Here is a 19,139-nt window from a genome sequence, read left to right as displayed (position 1 = left end):
AGAGAGAATGAGGAGGAGCTTCTTCCCCCAGGCTATTCGGGCCCTGAACCAGGTGTAGGACTGGACTCTCCCACACACGTCACTATAAGACTGGACTCTCACACACATCACCACACGCACCACCACACATTTCCTATAATCCTATAATTCCTATAATTTATAATCTTTATAATCTCTTCTGCTATTTGCACATTCTTTACTGTAAATTCCTAAGTTAATTTGTAAATTTTGTAGTAAACTGTAAATTGTAAATATTGTAAAACGTTTTTTCTGTCATTTAATGGTCGGGCATTGTACAGCTACAAGCATTTTACTCCCATGTCATACTGTGTATGGTTGTGTGTGTGTGACAAATAAAATTTGAATTTGAGCTATTTGGTCACATCGAAGCAGTATGTTTGATAAAAGTCAGGCTTTCAAACCGAAGAACACTATATCAGCTGTCAATTATGCGTATATAGCATCATGCACTAGGGCTGTTTAGCTGGAAGTGGTAGGGTACACTGCACAAAGTGGATGGGATAATGAAGAAGGGGGACTACCTTCAAATAATTAAATTTCACATCAGATCAACAGCCAGATAGTTGAAACTTGGACACAACTGGATGTTTGATCCCAAACACACACCAAAACTGGTTTTGGAATAGCTAAAGCAGTCTAATTCTGCAAAGACGCGTAGAAAAATATCCAACCAGAATTGTGCCAGGAGCTTGTTTATGGCTACCAAAAGGGTCCAGTCGATGCACAACTTCCTACCTATTTGACCAAATATTAGTGGGGGTGCATGGATATATTTGATCCTGTATGTATATATATTTTGACTTTGTGTGGGTTGGATAAAATCCAAAAGAGAACCACATTTCTTCATCAAATTGTCATTAAAGACCTATGCTGTACAATCTTTCCACCCTGTTCAAAGAAATAATTAAAAGATTGAAATTACTAGGACATTCATGCCCATGATTAGTTTATCTTAACTTCTGGCCACAACTGAAACTTTAAAAACAAATGTACATGTCTTTTATTATGAGTGAAAACTGAGTCACGAAAAACAGCTAATTCAAATAAACTTCAAGTACAGTAAAACTGTAGAGAAATCAGGTGGATACAACATCAGATAGTAATAAAACCCATCCTGCAGCATAGCTCGCGCACACACCAAACACCATCTATCAAGGTCTTTCAAGGTTTCCCAGTTGCTAACACAAATGTCAAGATCTTTCAGCTTAATTACCAATTTAATACATGCAGCGCCAATAAGCTGGTTTACACACACAAGCCAGTAACAGTTTCCGACAATAAGTTGCAAGGTCAATGGTCTAGACAACAAATAAAAAGTGCCGTGATTGAGCTACACTGCCAAATTACCCGAAGGGCACAATACGTAATACATCTGCGAAGACCATCTCACATCACATGCAAAACATTTAATCACAATGAAAATTATGGCTACTGGGTTTTATGTTACAGCAGCGAGAGGGTTATGAGTGAGCAATGGTGGAAAGTGTGTGGGAGTCAGCGTGTGAGCATGTGGTGGGCCAGGGTTATAAGGTCTTCTCTACACTGTCATTACTGTGTCCACGCACTCAGCAGTAGCAGCGCGTGCACATAAACACGAATAGACATGCACAGACACACAATCGCATAGCTCCGGGACAGATGCATAAGGATAGGCAGATACATATAGAAAAAGACAGATAGTGGAAATGTGTGGGGGAATGTATCCATGCTAAAACAGCTGTTCCTGTGCATGCGATCCAAGAGTCTTTTGGCTCCTCCAGCCCACCAACAGTTTCTGTGTATTTCTGTGCTTTCTAGGCGAGTAAAATTACCCCCATACATCTTCTGCCTGTGACATATTGATTGTGAGCCAAAGGAGAGGCTATCATCTCATCTGTGGTCTTGTTGTCTTCTCTGGTGTGTTAGGCTATTTGTTAGACAGGACGTTGTTAAAAATTCCCTTTGATAATCGACGTTGATTGGTTTTTCTAAAGAAATCTTTTATGTGCCATTGTTAAAACTAATTCTGACAAGCTGATTATGCAACAGAGGCTAAATCTGGAATGACAGGCAAAATTAATCCTCTGATGCTCGATGTGAAGAAGCAGGGAAAACTGGAGAGTGCAGTATTAGAAAGAGGGTATCGATAAATGACACGTTTTAATTTCATAAACACGCATCACGTTGCGTTTTAACTTGCACGCACACACGCACACAAACTGTGTTGTGTTTGACTGCCTGCTCACTCCTGGACGCCGCCGACTAGCAGCTCTATTTTTCAGGAGCCTTAAGCCCCATCTCTGGGCAGACGCCATCATCCCCCCCCCCAATTCCACCTGTCAGGTGCCCTTGCCTGCTTTAACAGTGGCAGCAGAAGGGGGAAGGCTACTGGGAATGTGGGGGGAGGCACTGGACGAGTTGTTGGATCCTGTCCCTGCATTCGTGTGCCAGGCGTGCATCACAGTTCATTTCGCAGCCTCCTCTTTCCTCCACTGTGCTCAGCCAAGCCTCTCAGCAGGTGTCTCTCTGCAGAAGAGTTTTGCCACTACTCGGAACAGCATCTCTGTGCTCCAGCTCACAAATGGCAAGCAGCCACTTCCGCAACATAATTAATGACCCTAGTACTCAGTGAGTTTTGAAGAAATTATACTTAGATCCTCCCACAAAACTCCATTAATATCACTCATGTTCACTAATATTTTAACACCGAAAACTTACAACTCTGGTCTCTTGCATAAGTGCATGCAGTTGTCTGGCTACATTCTGAAAATGTAGCCCTGCACATCACTTCTCGTTTATTTGTTCTGTATAGGAAACTTTTTGGAAATTTAAATAAGCTAAAGAGCAACTTTCAAATACTTAGGTATCTTCCTAACAACTGCCGTATCCGTTTCTACTTTGTCCAGCTTTTCTGGCTTGTATGCATTGCACACCGGCTGCACCGGTTACTTCTTAGAAGATGAAGGTGTCCTGGTATACCTACTTTGAAGATAAAGGTGTTGCATTGAGTACGGTCATCAAGAAGCAATCAACAAAGGCACAGCTGGACTTCTGCTGCTTATTAACTTCGCCTTTTGAAGTTGATAAACCCGAGGTTGGAGCAACGCGGGGCCTTGAAAATATGAGGGAAATGTTTAAACCGCATACCTGCATGAAGAAAATAAGACGATTTAATACTTTAAGTGCACTGCTTTCATACTACTACCTCAAAAACACGCAAGAATAACACGTTTGGCACTGGCTCTATCAGTAATTATTTTTAATTATTAAAGATTAAAATATGACTTGTAGTGTCAGCCTATTCTTGAGTAAAATCATCAACATTTAATCGTCGGTGATTCAAGAACTGCTATAAATTTTTGTCCACAATGCTGATTGCTGCTCTACGTTAATGTTTTCCTTTTCTGTGAAAAAGGCTGACTGTGTGATTAGAAAGTGTGAGACAAAAAGGTGATGTTGACGCTGTGACAAACACCATCATTATTTCCTCCTCTCACTCCCAGCCTGAATGTGTGAATAACAAGATTACATTTTCTGCTGATGAATGGAGGGAAAATGTAATTAAAGAATGCAGGAAGCCATTTAAGGTGATATATAGTGACACTCTATTTATCGTGTACTGTACGGCTGCTTCACCACGATGCCAGATAAATCACAAAACTGTCAGTTTTAACATGTGTATTCTGTCACCGGTTATCCATATTGCCTCCTAAAAGCACTACACAGCTTTAATGTAGCGTTTAGTGGTGACACTGGATTGCTGTGAAATATTTAAATCAAAAGATGCACAGATACATTAGACCTTTTCATTTACTGTCCCTATTGTTGGTCTGCATGTTACATTTCTGTCCTGCTGTTGCTTGTGGAAGTGGTTACCAGGGTAACATCTCTAGTGGCCTGCAATTTGAGAGTATGTTGCCCTGTAATGCTGGCTCCATGTTACCATAGCAAATTTTCTGTGTTCTACAGGGTGGACTGTAGAGGGGACTTAGTGGGCTAATGCTCCTCAGCGCAACAAACACTAAGACAGTTAATTAAGGTTTATGGAAAAATCAATACAGTGACAGTGGTTCAGGGAAGACTTTCTCTATTAAATCTATTCACCTTATCTTGTTCTTTTTGTCAGTTTTATTCTCACTCTTACAAATATAATATGTTATTTTACACCAATGAACAGCATTTAATAGCTGTGATAGCGCTGCCTAAAATAGTACCGTTATAAATGTACGTGTACACAGTAGCAGGAGTGGCAACAGCAACATGCTATGAAATAAAGGAAATTAAACGCCGGATCGCTACACAATATATGTCTGCAAGGCCATTTAAACCACCGGCAAACTACTGAATCGTCCCAGACGTTTAAACAGAATCCCTACTGTGCTCAGGATTAACTAAACAAAACCAAAAAAAGCAGGGAAAAATATGAGTCATGCATTTTAATTCATCTACTGTTTACTATTCTTTGAAGATGGCTTCTTGACAGCAACCCTTTCAATGAAATAATTTCTGATGATGCTCCATTGGATGTCTCATGTCCTGTGTCAGGTCTTTACTGGAAGGACATGATTTTCAGGCTCTATAGATGTTGTTTTTAGGACTACCATTTCTTCTTTTGTTCTCCACTAGTCCAGTTTTGTCAGATTTTCTAAGAACACATTTCACACTGTGCCAAGATATGCCAAGTTTTCTGATAGTTCTCTTTTTTGTTGCAAAAACAATCTTTTATTTCTTTTAAACTGTGTTGTCTTTGGCATTTTTCATGGATTCAACCAAAGAAATGAGAAGAAATTATGTGTTTTTGTGACAGGCTGCTGGAAATAAGTCCCTAAAGGTGCAATTTAGAATAGGATCCTTTCTAAGTTGTCTGTTCTGCTTAGACACAGCACTAGTTCATCATTTGAGTTAGGTGCTTTTTTTATGCTTGAATGATTCATAGGTCAGTATTAAGTGGTTAAACAAACAAAAGAAAGATTTCTTTGAAAATGGTCAAGTACCAGGAGTGGACTGAAAAAAAGTGAACAACCAACCAACATCCAAAGAAAATCATAAGAAAGACATTCGGAAAGCCTGGAGAACTACTGCTCAAAACCACTTAAATATAAGAAAGTCTGGCTCCTTGGAAGCAAAACATGAAGAAATGATGGTTGGCTTAAGACTTTTGTATAATACTGAATGTCAGCGAAATATTTTAAACCACCACCGCCGCCAAGCGGCTAAATCCTCCCTTCAGTTTAAACAGAATCCCCACTGTGCTCAGGTCTAACTAGCGTAAAAGAGCAGAGGGGAAAATATGCATCATGTTGTACACTGTGTAGAGAGTTCAGAGATTCATGTACTCTCCTGAAGAGATGACCTAACAAGGAAGCCTAAGTGCAAGCACATATTTGCCTTTTGAGTACTTCAAAACAAAAAAGGCTCTAAGAAAAGATCTTTGTTCTTACTAAAAAGCAAAGAAAAAAAGCTATTAATTAAAACTGAAATATTAAATGCTTTGGGGATATTTACACATTGTAACATGTTACAAGATCAAATTCTACAAACAAAAATATCCTGAGTATAACTAGGTTTTTGGCATGAATGGGCATGCTGTAAATCTTTTACTGATTGAAGTCTACTAAGGTTTTGCAGAGGTAAGAAGTCTCATCAAAGCAGCCCAGGTGAAAAATGAAGTTCAAATTCAACTGTTTGTGTAAATGTACGGAAACCTCATTTAAATAACGAGTGATTGTCAGACCACTCAAGAATTAGACAAATCCTGCCCTTAAAAAGCCCCTGTAACTTTACATTGTTCTTTTGCATTATAACATAGTCTCCATTTACTGGACTCAATGCTGCTGCTTCATGTAAAGGAACCACAGACAGTAAAGCCGGAGATAAATATATCATTCTTATGGGGCATGGCTGTCACTTTAATTGAGTTTAATTGACATTCACTATTGCATATTCAAGTATGTGCTGCTATAGGCTGCATTAGCCAATCATGAATGCTGTGTGTTGCCATTGGCTGAGCTCCGGAGAGAGCCATGTACTGTGCTGAGAGAGGGTGGGGAGTGGTGGTGGTAGTGGGGGGGTCTCCTCCGCCTCCTCTTCCTCCTCCTCTCTCTCTGCACTCTCTCATTCAACCTCTGTAGTCAGCAGAATGAGAGGCTGAGCAGAGCGGAGCAACACGGCATCCACGGCTACAGCATCCTGCAGAGGACTCTTGCTCCATGGAGGAGAGGAAGGGGAAAGAGGCCGTGTTGGAGAAAAACGAGTAGATCAACACATGAAAAGAGAGCAGAGAGGGGAGGGAAAGCATAGAAGGAGTAAGAGCGCGAAATGAAAGGAACTGATTAAACAGCGTTGTTGAGGACCACTGCAGCTATACTAAATCTGGAGCTGTCAGGCCAACCCTCAGCGAAGCAGTGAGTGAGAGAGGCGAGCAGAGGAGAGAAAAAGAAGTGATTTAGAGAGCTGATCTCATCACTCTGGACTAACAGGGATGGGACCCACAAGAGCCTCTCCGTCAGCAGATCAAACTTCACACAGGAAAAGTGCCTTTCAATCACCAGTGTGAACCTGCCTCTTTAGAGGAGAGAAGGGAGTTATTCTATTAGTTCCCTAAAGGTCATACAAACCTCGCACAGGATCTTTGACTGCTGCGCTGCTGAGTGCAGCTCAAGTCTCCGCTGTCCTCGCTCCCCCATCGCACCTGCCTGCTCCCGGTGAATGTTTTCTCTGCATGCACACTCACTGCTCGGCAGTTGAACACACTCATGGTCGATGCCAAGGGAAGGAACATGAAATGTCTGACTTTCTTCTTAATGCTTCCTGAGTCAGTGAAAAGCAAGTCAAGTAAAAGCTCCAAGAAAGGGAATGCGAGTGGCAGCTCCAAGCTGCCCCCAGTCTGTTATGAGATAATCACACTTAGGAGCAAGAAAAAGAAGAAGATGGCAGCGGATATTTTCCCCACCAAAAAGCCGGCATCCACCACCACAGTGCAACAGTACCAGCAGCAGAACCTCAACAACAACAACACAATTCAGAACTGTAACTGGCAGGGACTCTACTCCACTATAAGAGAGAGGTAAGGAAAATCTGCAAGTTTTATTAACATTTAGATCAAAAAGATGAATTGGACGATTACATTTGAGAATGTCCCATAAAGTCTAATTGGTTTACTGAATTGCACCCGTCTTACGATTAAAAATGTACAACAAAACACTTCTACTAAAGTAGTAGGCGTGACGGGTGGTGCCTGTGTTTGTGAGTGCATGTAGGTTTGAGCAGGGGTGGGTGATATCTCTGCCCTGCCCTCCATCTGACAGGGGAACTCTGTTTACACCCTCTTTGCCTCCTGCAGACTTTGCCGCTCTGACACAACAGAGGGCGGACAGTCACAGCGAGTGCGTTTTTTTAATGCACAACAGGCGGAGGGCCGATCTGTACTAAAAGCAAAATATTTGCCTTGGCCTATCAGTAAAGGATCCCAGCAGTCCAGCGCAAAATGTGTGTTTTCTGACCCGGCTTTGTTGTCTCTCCAGAACATCATGGGGCTGTTTACCCACCCCTGTGACATGTTCCACTGCTCAATAATATATGAACGCAGCTTTATTGTTGGTCCCATTCTTTCACGGTGGGGATTTTCCACTGACTTCATCATCTTCTCCCTCTGTCTTTATGTGGAAAGAATGAATAAAAGAACATAAGGATAAAAATGATGAGCTTTCATTGCTCTGTGCGAGACTTAAATTTTAATTTAAGCACCTGGCACACTTTGCACACTCATAAAACTTGTGTTTAGAGTGTTTAGAATAACAGGAAAGATCAGAGTAAATGTGATGTATGATATTTGGTTTAATTTCTGCTAAAAGCTACAATCCCTATTTGGTAAAAGGTTAAATTAAACAGAAAGAAAATCCTTAATGTGCCTTAAAATCACCTAATTTTCTGTTTGTACCCTCCTCCCGCTCCCTCCTTTTTTTTTTTCTTTCCCTTTGTAGAAATTCTGTGATGTTCAACAATGAGCTGATGGCAGATGTTCACTTTGTTGTGGGTCAGCCTGGAAGGACCCAGCGGCTTCCGGGACACAGAGTAAGAATTTTAGCATCAAGTGAAGTTGCACTAAAAGGCTGGAAAATGAACAAACAAGCAGCCACGCAGGCTGGCCCATTGTTGCTCATATCATAGAAGCTTGAAAAAAAACATCTTTCCTCTTTGCCAGCTATAATGAAACTGATTCCTTTTGTGCTCCACCATCACTTCCGCACCATGTGTCTTTTCGAGACAGTCCTCAATTATTTATGTAAATGAGGCTGAAGGATGGAGGCACAGAGTGAGCGAAGGAGGAAGGGCTATCCTCTTCAGCGGTCGTTTCGCGCAGGATGGAGCGTCTTTGTCTCCGTTTTAGCTCAGCTTTTCATGAAAATGCTCTGCAATTACTCAACTTTTAATCAAACACCCCCAACAGCACACCGTAACAATGATCAGACGCAGAGTGAGGCACGTCCATGTGTGCGCCTCGCACCCTGCACAAACTTTTGTCTTTAACCGAGTATCCTTTAGGTTTGACGCGACAATGCAATTTCTAGTGTAAATACAGCTGTTGGACTGTTTAGTCCACCATCTGACCTCATTATTTTTTTATGATTAGCGCATAAATCATTTAAAAGTCATTTCTGCTGTTTGATTGTGATTAGAACAGTCGCATGAATTTGTAAGCGCACAAATTTCCACATCAACAGGCTCCGAATGGCTCTGCACGGGTCATTTTTAATGTTCTTTACATGGGACCAAAATGTGTAATCCATGAATGGTAGCTGCAATGCACTTTGTACACTTTAGAGCGCAGTTATGGAAGGACACTGACTCGACTGTGCTTTATGCTGAGGCATTATGGCAACGAGATATGACACTCAGTGCAACAATCTTTATCGTGTCCAGTAGGCAGGAGATTGAATATGCCTCATGATCTGCTTTTTGTTAACAGCTCTATCATAGTGGGATGGAGGGTGGAAGTAGAAACAGTCATTTATGTCGATATCTTTAAAAAAATAAAGAGCCGCAAGGTGAGAATAATATTATTCCAATATGCAGCGTATGGATTCTTGTCTCTAAACGCACATCAAAGAGCATCTGTCTTTCAGCTGACCTTGCTTAATGAAAATAAGCATGAATTTCAGAGTATGACAACAGCCACAAAAACAACGGCATTGTTTCCAAAAACCCTTAGATTTGCAAGGTTTATTTTCGACTAGTGCGCATGCAGTTCACTTTGGAGAAATTCTGTGTTCTTTATACCACCCACATATCCACCTACACACACTTGTGCCGCGCACACACACACGTATGCACAACACAGGCATGAACACAGAGACCTTAAACTCAGGTTTAATAACAGAATTCATAGCATTGTCTAATAAACTATTAGTCACACAGTCATATTGAGTTGCATGTGATTTCATCATACATTTAGATGACTCATTAGTTTCAGAAATTGAACTTCTGCTGCACTCGGTTCAGTAGTGTCACAAGCAAATACAAGTCTTCTTCATTAGAAAATTGCATCCGTGCCCTGAGGGGACACAGTAATTGTCTAAGCAGCGCTGAGAAAATCAACAGGTGCGATTTTGCCAACGCACAAAGGGATTTGTGTTGTTACGTGAATGCACTGAGATTCCCCACTTCAAATAATCTTCCTCCATTTTCCAGATGTTAGTACATGTCACATGAATTACACTGACGTCACAGATAAACTGTTTTCATTTTGGTTTTTCCCATCCGTCACTCTGTTTTCTTTGCTTCTTTCAACAGTATGTGTTGGCTGTGGGCAGCTCGGTGTTTCATGCCATGTTTTACGGTGAACTTGCTGAGAACAAGGATGAAATCCACATACCAGATGTGGAACCGGCAGCATTTCTGGCAATGCTGAAGTAAGGATTCTCTAAATTCTTCCTTCGACTGGGCCCGTTGACCTCGTAGTGCTTTAGTTGAACAAGCGGTCCATGGGTAAAAAAAAAAGAATAATTTGATAAGACTGATCTGTATCTATTTCTCTGGCAAATCTCAGATAAAACTGTTAAGTAAGCCTTGACAGACAAATGAGATGAAGTGTTCTTTATATATCTCAGGGACAGAATCTATATCTGTCTGTTGTACTTGTTCATTTCATTATACTTTCAAATTTTCCTGTTGAATCCCAGGATATTTTTTCTACCTCCTCGTTGCCTTCCTTTCATCACTTTTATTTCTGAGTTTTGTTTCTCTGTCCTTGCAGGCAAACTGTGATAGGTGGTAGACACAGACGTAGGAGGAATACTATTATGTTGGCCAGTTTGATAAGTTTGCGCTGCGATTTTTTTTTATCTGGCGAGAATCTCGTTTCGTTCCTCTCTTAAATATTTTTGAACAGATACAGGAAAGTTTTGCTTACAGCACTTCAATGTCAATCACTTTCAGTCATAAGAAACTAAAAATAAACCTCAAATGCATTATTGTTTGAATCATGTCATCTAAATTAACGATCATAGAAAACACATTTACACCGTGCCGTTTTCTTGTCATTTCTCCGGTGTTTGCTGAGAAATTCCTATTTTATGTCAACAGGTACATTTACTGTGATGAAATTGACCTGAGTGCTGACACAGTGTTGGCCACTCTTTATGCTGCCAAGAAGTACATTGTCCCTCACATGGCACGTGCCTGTGTCAACTTCCTGGAGACCAGCCTGAGTGCCAAGAACGCCTGCGTGTTGCTCTCTCAGAGCTGCCTGTTCGAGGAGCCAGAGCTGACGCAGCGCTGCTGGGAAGTGATTGATGCCCAGGCCGAGCTGGCGTTACGTTCAGAGGGCTTCTGCGACATTGATGCCCAAACCCTGGAGAGTATCCTACAGCGGGAAACACTCAACGCTAAAGAGATAGTGGTATTTGAGGCTGCACTTAGCTGGGCAGAGGCCGAGTGTCAGAGACAAGAGCTCACCTCATCGACTGACAACAAGCGTAAGGTTTTGGGCAAGGCCATGTACCTGATACGTATCCCTACGATGGCTCTGGATGATTTCGCCAATGGAGCAGCCCAGTCGGGCGTGCTGACGCTTAATGAGACCAATGACATCTTCCTATGGTATACAGCTGCCAAGAAGCCAGAGATGCAGTTTGTCAGTCAGCCTAGGAAGGGCCTCACCCCCCAGCGTTGCCACAGATTCCAGTCCTGTGCCTACCGAAGCAATCAGTGGCGCTATCGGGGCCGCTGTGACAGTATACAGTTTGCAGTGGATAAAAGAGTTTTCATTGCTGGGTTTGGACTGTATGGATCTAGCTGTGGCTCAGCAGAGTACAGCGCCAAGATTGAGCTGAAACGTCAAGGAGTACTGCTTGGACAAAACCTCAGCAAATACTTCTCTGACGGTTCCAGCAACACTTTCCCGGTGTGGTTTGAGTATCCGGTCCAGATTGAGCCAGATACCTTCTACACCGCCAGCGTGGTTCTCGACGGGAATGAGTTGAGCTACTTTGGACAGGAAGGAATGACAGAAGTACAGTGCGGGAAAGTAACATTTCAATTCCAGTGCTCGTCAGACAGCACTAACGGCACTGGGGTGCAAGGAGGGCAGATCCCAGAACTTATCTTCTATGCTTGACGAGACCTGGTTAACCTTCTGGCTGATTCTCAGTGCACTTTTGAAAATGGAAATGTATCACTTTGTGCATAGTGTCACCTTCTGTTATTTATTTTTGTCACTATTGTGCAGGAAAAAAAAATCAGATCTCAGACCTGTGAAAGGGTCTTATGTGTTTTGGAATTTAGCAAGTGGTCCACTTGAGTAGGACCATATATTGTATATGTTTCAAGATGTGGATTTACACAAATACACCAATGAACTGGTCTTAACCTCCCAAAAAACAACAAAAAAGCAGACATCTTGCACTAAATGTGCCTGTAGATAGTAATATATTGTACATTCTGAAATGTATATATAATTCCACAACTGTGGCCAGTGCTGCCCACAAAGAAATCATATATAATGAATACGCCACAGTATGTTTATTATTTCTATGCTTGCATAGAAGGCACATATAGAGCAGCAATACTTCACATTCTACATTGTATGATGAACATTTCATGTCACGACATCATCGGCATCACAAAGGAAGTGAAAGTGGCTGTGTGACATTCAAAACCAACACCAAATTTCAAGTCACGATTCCATCAAAAAAAAAACAACAACAACAAAAAAAACGCACTACTGATTCCTGTTGTATGTACGAACCATTTGAGAAGTTTCAATCTGACTCTTGATTGATTCTTTGACTGTAGTAACAGGGCACTTAATGAGGGCTTAAGGGGTCTTAGATTAGGGAGCACTAGATATAAGCCACACAACCCCTCTGTAGCATGTTGCTCTACACCTACACCCACTCCACTGAGGTTCCATTATCTTTACAGTTAACATTAGGACTTCTGGCTACTCACTACTACATGGTAGACCAAGGGATTTCTTTGATTTTCTATCTAAACCTGTCTGCACTGGAGTACTTACAGCATGGGCAAAGCAGCTCCATTTCATCTGATGTGTACTACTAATTGTTCTGGCGCCTTGGTTTTGTTTACAGTGAAAAAGATCAACATTGATTCTGTGTTAGAAGCCGTTTATGGACTTTTACTTCCCTTAAAAACCCTGCGCACTCTGAACTGCTGAGCACTCCCTCCCAATGTGATCGTACAGTATCAGTATTTGCAGAAGCATACTGTACATGCTACAGAATTGCACTGATGTTGGTTTGTAAATGAATTTGTTTTGTTTTACTCCAGCGAGGGAGTTTGTTTTGATTTTATTTTCTTATTTGCTGTGCTACTGAATATTCGCCTGCTGATGACAGTGGACGGGTAAACTGGTGTTCATGTCCTGTGTTTACGTGCTACAGTGCTGGGAGACCGACGAATGTGTATGGTTGTTGATGATGGAAATAAACAAAAAGAAGTGGTGCGTGCTGGCTGTGTAGCCCATCTGTAAAAAGTGATAAAGCTACGTACTTTGCCTGAAATTAGGAGGGGCGACAGATGATGCCCATCAGCACTGCAGTGATTTACAATGCCAAGAAGAACTCTGTTGATTGATGATGCCTGTCTTCATCCAACTTTTACATCCTGTCTGTCAAACTAACTCCGTCTCCTGATTAAACACGCAATATTACACCTCACAGCTTAGCCAATATTGTATGCCATCTTGCCTGCCATTATAAAGAATGGCTCCTTAAGGCCATCACATCTCATGATTCAAAAGATAGAAAACAAATCGAAAAACAATCTCAAAGCACCAAAGTTTTTCTTTCACAGCTTGGCTGCTTGACCCAGAGTTGATCTTGAAGCATCTGTCTCCTGAGATGAACCCAAAAATTTAATAGATGATAAAACAATAAAGTAAAGGCAGATTTTTAATTCTCTCCGATTGCCTGATATGCTATAAAACTCCCAAACAAGTGTCATTGGTGGAATATATATAAGCAAATCTTTGTGAGCTGTGCATTCAAAATGATAATCCCTCCTGGGAACTCAGGGCAGGTACTTGATTACAAAGGCACTCGATAATACCGGGACTAGGTTTGACACTGGCAATGAGCATAAGGTTCTTGATGAATTGAGCTAAATCAGTTGGGGTTGCTTGGTGCTTTAGTGCAATTTTTCATGACTGTGGCACTGATGTTGTAAGCAAAATCATTAATTGTATTAAAGGAGGTCGGGGACTAAAATGTGCCAGGACTCCTGGCCTCCATTCGACACACACACACACACACACACACACACACACACACACACACACACACACACACACACACACACACACACACACACACACACACACACACACACACACACACACTTTATAACTGTGACAGATCGGCTGATGAAAAAGACAATTCAAGTACACTTTCGATTTCGCAGAATGTTAATTAACATTTATAACACAAACAACCCCAGTGCAGGGATTACTGAATTCGTGTCACCTTCGATGCAAAAGCAAAACCCCCACATCACTGGAGAGAGCTCTCCTCACTTTGTTCTCCTGGAACAGCAGCTACTCAAGCCCATCAATTTGCTTTTTTTTTTTTTTTCAGAGTTATTCACAGTCAGCTCAGATGGCAGGAGATCTGCCAGAGGCTACCAGCTCACTGCCAGAGCTGCGGTGGGAACACCTCTGCTCTACGTGGCGCACATTACCAAAAACGACTACTGGATCAATAACAAGACTTCAATCAGCAATTGAATCGGGGGTTCTAATTACTCACAATTGCACGCTATATATTTCAAAACCCTCAAAGATATAAATCTATCACGCACTCCTTATGCGCTTAGGCTATGTTTAATAAAAACAATATTTTTATTTTATGGGAGGTGACAATTACTATGGGAACCCATTTTAATTATAAGAATGAAATGCAATTAAATCCTACTTGGCCAAGAATAAAATGCATGGTTAGGCCTCTAATTAGGATGACTTTGTCAATAGAGGGAAACATATCACTGATAAGCAACTCAGTACTTTCATCCAAATAAGCAAACTGCTAAAAAACAATGCTGGATAAGAACTTGCTATATATATATATATATATATATATATATATATATATATATATATATATATATATATATATATATATATATATATATATATACACACACACAGTAATATAAATGCAGAACATTGACTGTAATTTTCAAAACAAAAATTTAAAAACACGGTTCAGCGTGGGAAGGCAAAAAGGGAAAACGGGGGTTGGTGGGTATTGACTCAGACTGGGCACATATTGCCCAGGAAAACCTCCCGGGGTTTAATTACTGTTCAGTACAAATTAAGGATGAAAAGATTCGGTCTGACTTGAGGGAGAACTGTGGATTACCACTGATCAACACAGATATGCCTGAGAAACGAACCAAAAGGTCATGCAGCATTTAAGAGGGATGGTGCTGTTTTCTTACTCTTCGCTCGCTTAACATGCCTCACCAAAAAGATCTCCTCATTGACTTTTGTGAACGTTAGTGCAGTTTGTAGTGTGAAACTATATAGGAAAGAAAAGCCTCCCGAACCCACGCCGCTGGGAAAAAAAAGACAAAAATAAAGAAAAACAGCAATTCAAACATACGAGAAGGAAAGAAAATAGCAAGAGAAAGCACATTGAGTTGTGGCACCGCATCAAACATTGCTCTGTTCACTGCAGGCAATCACATATCCAATCCTCGACATCCTGATAATTTCCATCCCAGCAAAATGTCAATGAATTAATAATGGCCAAAGAGAGGAGGGAAACACAGCTGTGGGTTTAAAGAATTCATCAAAGAAAATGATTTAAAAATATGTTTTTTAATTCAACAAATCTCTCAGGAAATCCTCTTTTCCCCTACGTCCCCTTAAACCATATGTTAGACAATGTTCAAAGAGCAGGTTGTGTTTCACCACATACTGCCTGATTCTAGGTGCAAAAGCTGCCCGCTAAGTGTAATGAGAGCATTTGGCAAAGGTTACAGCGAACTGCTTGTAAACCTGACATAAAATAAGGGTATCTGAGCCCTCGACTACCCTTATTGGTCTAATCTCAAACTACTGGCAGGAAGTCAAACAAGGAGGAATGGAAAGGAGGCAACAGAGGCAAGCAGCAAACGTGGTCTGACTAGTATTCAAGTAATGTGGTCATTCCCTTGGTGATTATCACATAGATTATCAGCAAGCAGCCAAAGTCGTAATTAATCACAAGCCAGAATGGCAAAAAGTCACGAAGTTCAGATGGAGGATGCGGGTCGAGGCAGGCGTTTGACTGATGATAGTTGCTGTCACTTCGTAGCCATTCGCAACCCTGTGGTGCTGAAGACCTGCAGAAGTGTAAGGGATATCTCGCCAAATAATCTCCTGTTTCTTAGCTGTTGCTTCCCGACGCACATGGTTGGGATGCACTGCAGGGCCCCAGTGGGTTTCATTTATCTATTTATTTATTCATTGCCACCAGACAGAGCTAAATCGCTTCAACAGGCCAGGATGTGGAGAGGCCACGTTTTATGTTAGATTAGCCTGTTTATAGGGATGTTGCTCTGCTCCGGATGGATCAATACAGCTTGGATTTCTGGAGGTAAGTGCTATATGTGTATCAAGTTAATTATGATTGCTGAAAAGAGTAGAAATGTGCTTTTAGTGGACAATGGGAGACACAGAGCCTATTCAAAGTAGGCAAAAATAACAGACAACAGCGGCGAGTGTATCAGCGACACGCTGGAAGCAAATTTTATTAGTTTCCAATGGCGCGGAGGTAAATACCTGTTTATGTAATTGTGTTTCTCCTATGAAACAGGATATGGTATGTGAATGCTGCAGTCGGCCAAAAAAGAAAGTAGTTCTTTCACGGGCTCTGAAAGCTAAATTTGTTGGTGATGCATTATGCTAATCAAGCTATTTATTCCCTCAACTGTGGTTTCATATACCTGTCACCCACAGCCATTACAGTAAGCCTGATCAAAACCTTGAATGTTGGCAGCTTCCCACCGAGAGAGGTGATGTGGGCTGAGCATGCTACTTTTTTGTGTGTACTCTAGAGCCTCTATTCACACTGAAGCATGTCCTCTAAGGCAGCTCCGTGGCTTTGATAGTATGGAGTGAGAGGGCCCTCCTCTCCCCAGGGTCTGATATAATGAGAGTAAGCTTACTAAACATGATCTGCAGCTCTCTCAAATAAGCTACTCGAAATGGCTCGAGTCTGAAACAGTACAACAAACAGCGCTGATTCATTTGTACACATGCTCTCGCTCTGTCTCCTGTGCGCCGCATGGGGGGGGGGGGGTTGGGGGGGTTTGGAGGGCTAATGTGTTTTAATGCGTGGCAGAGAGAGAGCAATGGAGAGATGGAGAAAGAGTGCAGAGTGGCACAGTAGTCTAGCTTCATGTGCATCCATTCAGAAGTCACACAAGAAATCTGGATTTCCAGTTTAATTATTTCCTGCATGCACAAAAAAACAACAAAAAACTCCCCAGAAAATCGTGAAGCGACAGATTTTAAATGATTGCATTCGCGGTTTGCATTTGTACACACATGAATAGAAATATTCTCTGCAGTTATTGTCAGGGTAATAGTTTAACGTTGCCATTTCTCATATTCGGTGATTATCTTGTTCCAGGATCTTATCACCTGGCAGCGGGAAGCCTGGTAATCAACAGAGACATTATACTGGCAACAAGGTATTTCTTTTGTCAAACAAATCAGAACTATCAAACCATCTGGGAGTCAGCACAATTTAACAGTATCGCTCGAATACATTTTGTATCCCTGAATATCCTTTTACAGGAGTGAATTATATCCACTGAATGCCCGTTTTTCTCACTATTCAACCTTTAAGTGACCGAACATTTTCTAACAATGGCAATTTTCATCTGAATTATTGGAAAAAGTACAATAACACCTATAGAGAAGCCTAGCCTTAACAGCCTGCTTTTGTGGCCTAATTTAAGAAGTGGAGCGCTGCTCTATCTCCTGCTCCTCTGCCCTTTCTTTATGTCCTGCTTACTGCAAGAAGCACCAGTGACTGGGACTAAAAATCTGTGCGATTAGCAGTTCAAAAAGGCATAACATAGACAAATATGGTCTAATTTCAAAATCTGGTGTCATACAATCCATTTGAAACTTTGAAGCATCCAATCAAAGAGAGGATTGGGAGCAGTACACCCGCATTCCCAGCTGCTCCACATTTACGTATTGTGTCTACACGAACATCCTCGCAGCTGCACGATTCGAGCCTTATTGTCAAGCCGGTGATGAATCCGACGTTGGCGAAGCAAAGGATCGCTTCTCGTCTTAGCGTTAACGCAGATCATTAGTCGCAGCTGCCTCGATTGTCAGGAAGAAAACCCGTTTCAAAGCTGTCATAAGTTATTTCTTTGTGTCAGATGAAAAATGATATCAGCAAGGATTAAACGCACAGCGATATTCAATTATTGCACTTCACCAGATGTCTGTCAGAATGGCAGGTAATGGGGAAAATTCAGTGTTATACATCATTCCAGAGATTTAGAGCATCTGCCATCAGCGTACATCTGACCTAACTAAAAGTATTTTTTTTCCCAAGGTTTTTTTTTTTTTTTGAGTAAAACTTGAAACTATTCCCGCTCTGCCCTCAATAATGGCCTCAATTTAAGCTTTGCTGTGCCTCACCTTCCTCCTATTTTCACTTCCCTTTGAGATACCAAAGCTTTTCTCTGTGTGAGCTGCTGGAAATAATCACAGGACATGAGATGAATGTGAGTGTTGTTTGTAGAAGTTTTCCTCCTTGACTATGTGTTTTGTATTCTCCTCCTGGCTGTCTACCCTTAGTTTAATGCGTTATTTATGCTTTGTACAAAAGAAAGGCAGGTGACAGCTCTGATAAATGCAGGCCTTCATACTGTAGGACCTACAAAGACAATGCAATTACACAGGAAAGACATATAAAGAGCATCAGACCCTGACTTGAAGTGTTCATCCCATGAATGTGAGTAATGCATGTTTACTGTATGCTGGCAGGCAATCATACATGTGCACCGAACAGATGAACAGATGCTTTTTCACATGGTTGTAAAGGACTGAACATACTATATGTAACTGTCAGATTGTGGGCAGATGTCACTTCAGCTGCATGTCAGCTGAACCCACGATGATGTCATGCTTGTCAAGTAAAAAGTACAAGTTGGACGAAAGAAAATAAAGCAAGGAGTAAAGTGAGATCTAAATTTATGTTATGAACGTTTTTCAAACTCTCAGGTTTACAGTATCATGGTTAAAATTACTGCAAAATGATTGTTATGCCCGTCAAACTGTGCTACACAGCAAATCCAGCATGTCCAAATTAACACTGTCGGATTTGATTTCAACACTATTAAAGTGTCTATATGGGTCCACACCAGAGAGTGTTAATTTAACTCTTTTTGGAGAGTTGGTACGTTAACTCTCATTTAGTGCTAAACACCAAATCTGTCTGGAGTTGATAATTTAACACTTGGTGTTAAGAGTTTATATATTAACTCTCAAAGAGTATTTTAGTTTAACTACATAAGAGTTATCTTCTAATTCATTCTAAAAAGCGGGAATTTTACTGTTCTGAACTTCTAGAAATTTCTTTTGGAAATAAACATTTACTAAAAAGATGCAA

General features: G+C 41.2%; 1 protein-coding gene across 1 annotated transcript; it reads left to right on the top strand.

Moving 5' to 3' along the window:
- The first annotated feature begins 6,131 nt into the window (after positions 1 to 6,131).
- Positions 6,132 to 13,064, top strand: btbd3b (BTB (POZ) domain containing 3b). The gene is made up of 4 exons (XM_085428557.1): positions 6,132 to 7,066; positions 7,983 to 8,073; positions 9,793 to 9,911; positions 10,585 to 13,064. The coding sequence occupies exons 1-4, from the start codon at positions 6,756 to 6,758 to the stop codon at positions 11,615 to 11,617; spliced, it is 1,554 nt and encodes a 517-aa protein (XP_085284683.1). The 5' UTR covers positions 6,132 to 6,755; the 3' UTR covers positions 11,618 to 13,064.
- The last annotated feature ends 6,075 nt before the right edge of the window (positions 13,065 to 19,139 follow it).

This window comes from Rhamphochromis longiceps, linkage group LG13, assembly GCF_057381845.1.
Source record: "Rhamphochromis longiceps isolate RC_006_pf linkage group LG13, R_longiceps_female_GT1.1, whole genome shotgun sequence".
NCBI classification, from domain to species: Eukaryota; Metazoa; Chordata; class Actinopteri; order Cichliformes; family Cichlidae; genus Rhamphochromis; species Rhamphochromis longiceps.
Note: the sequence above shows the minus strand (reverse complement) of the source record. Positions and strands in the feature narration are given on the sequence as shown.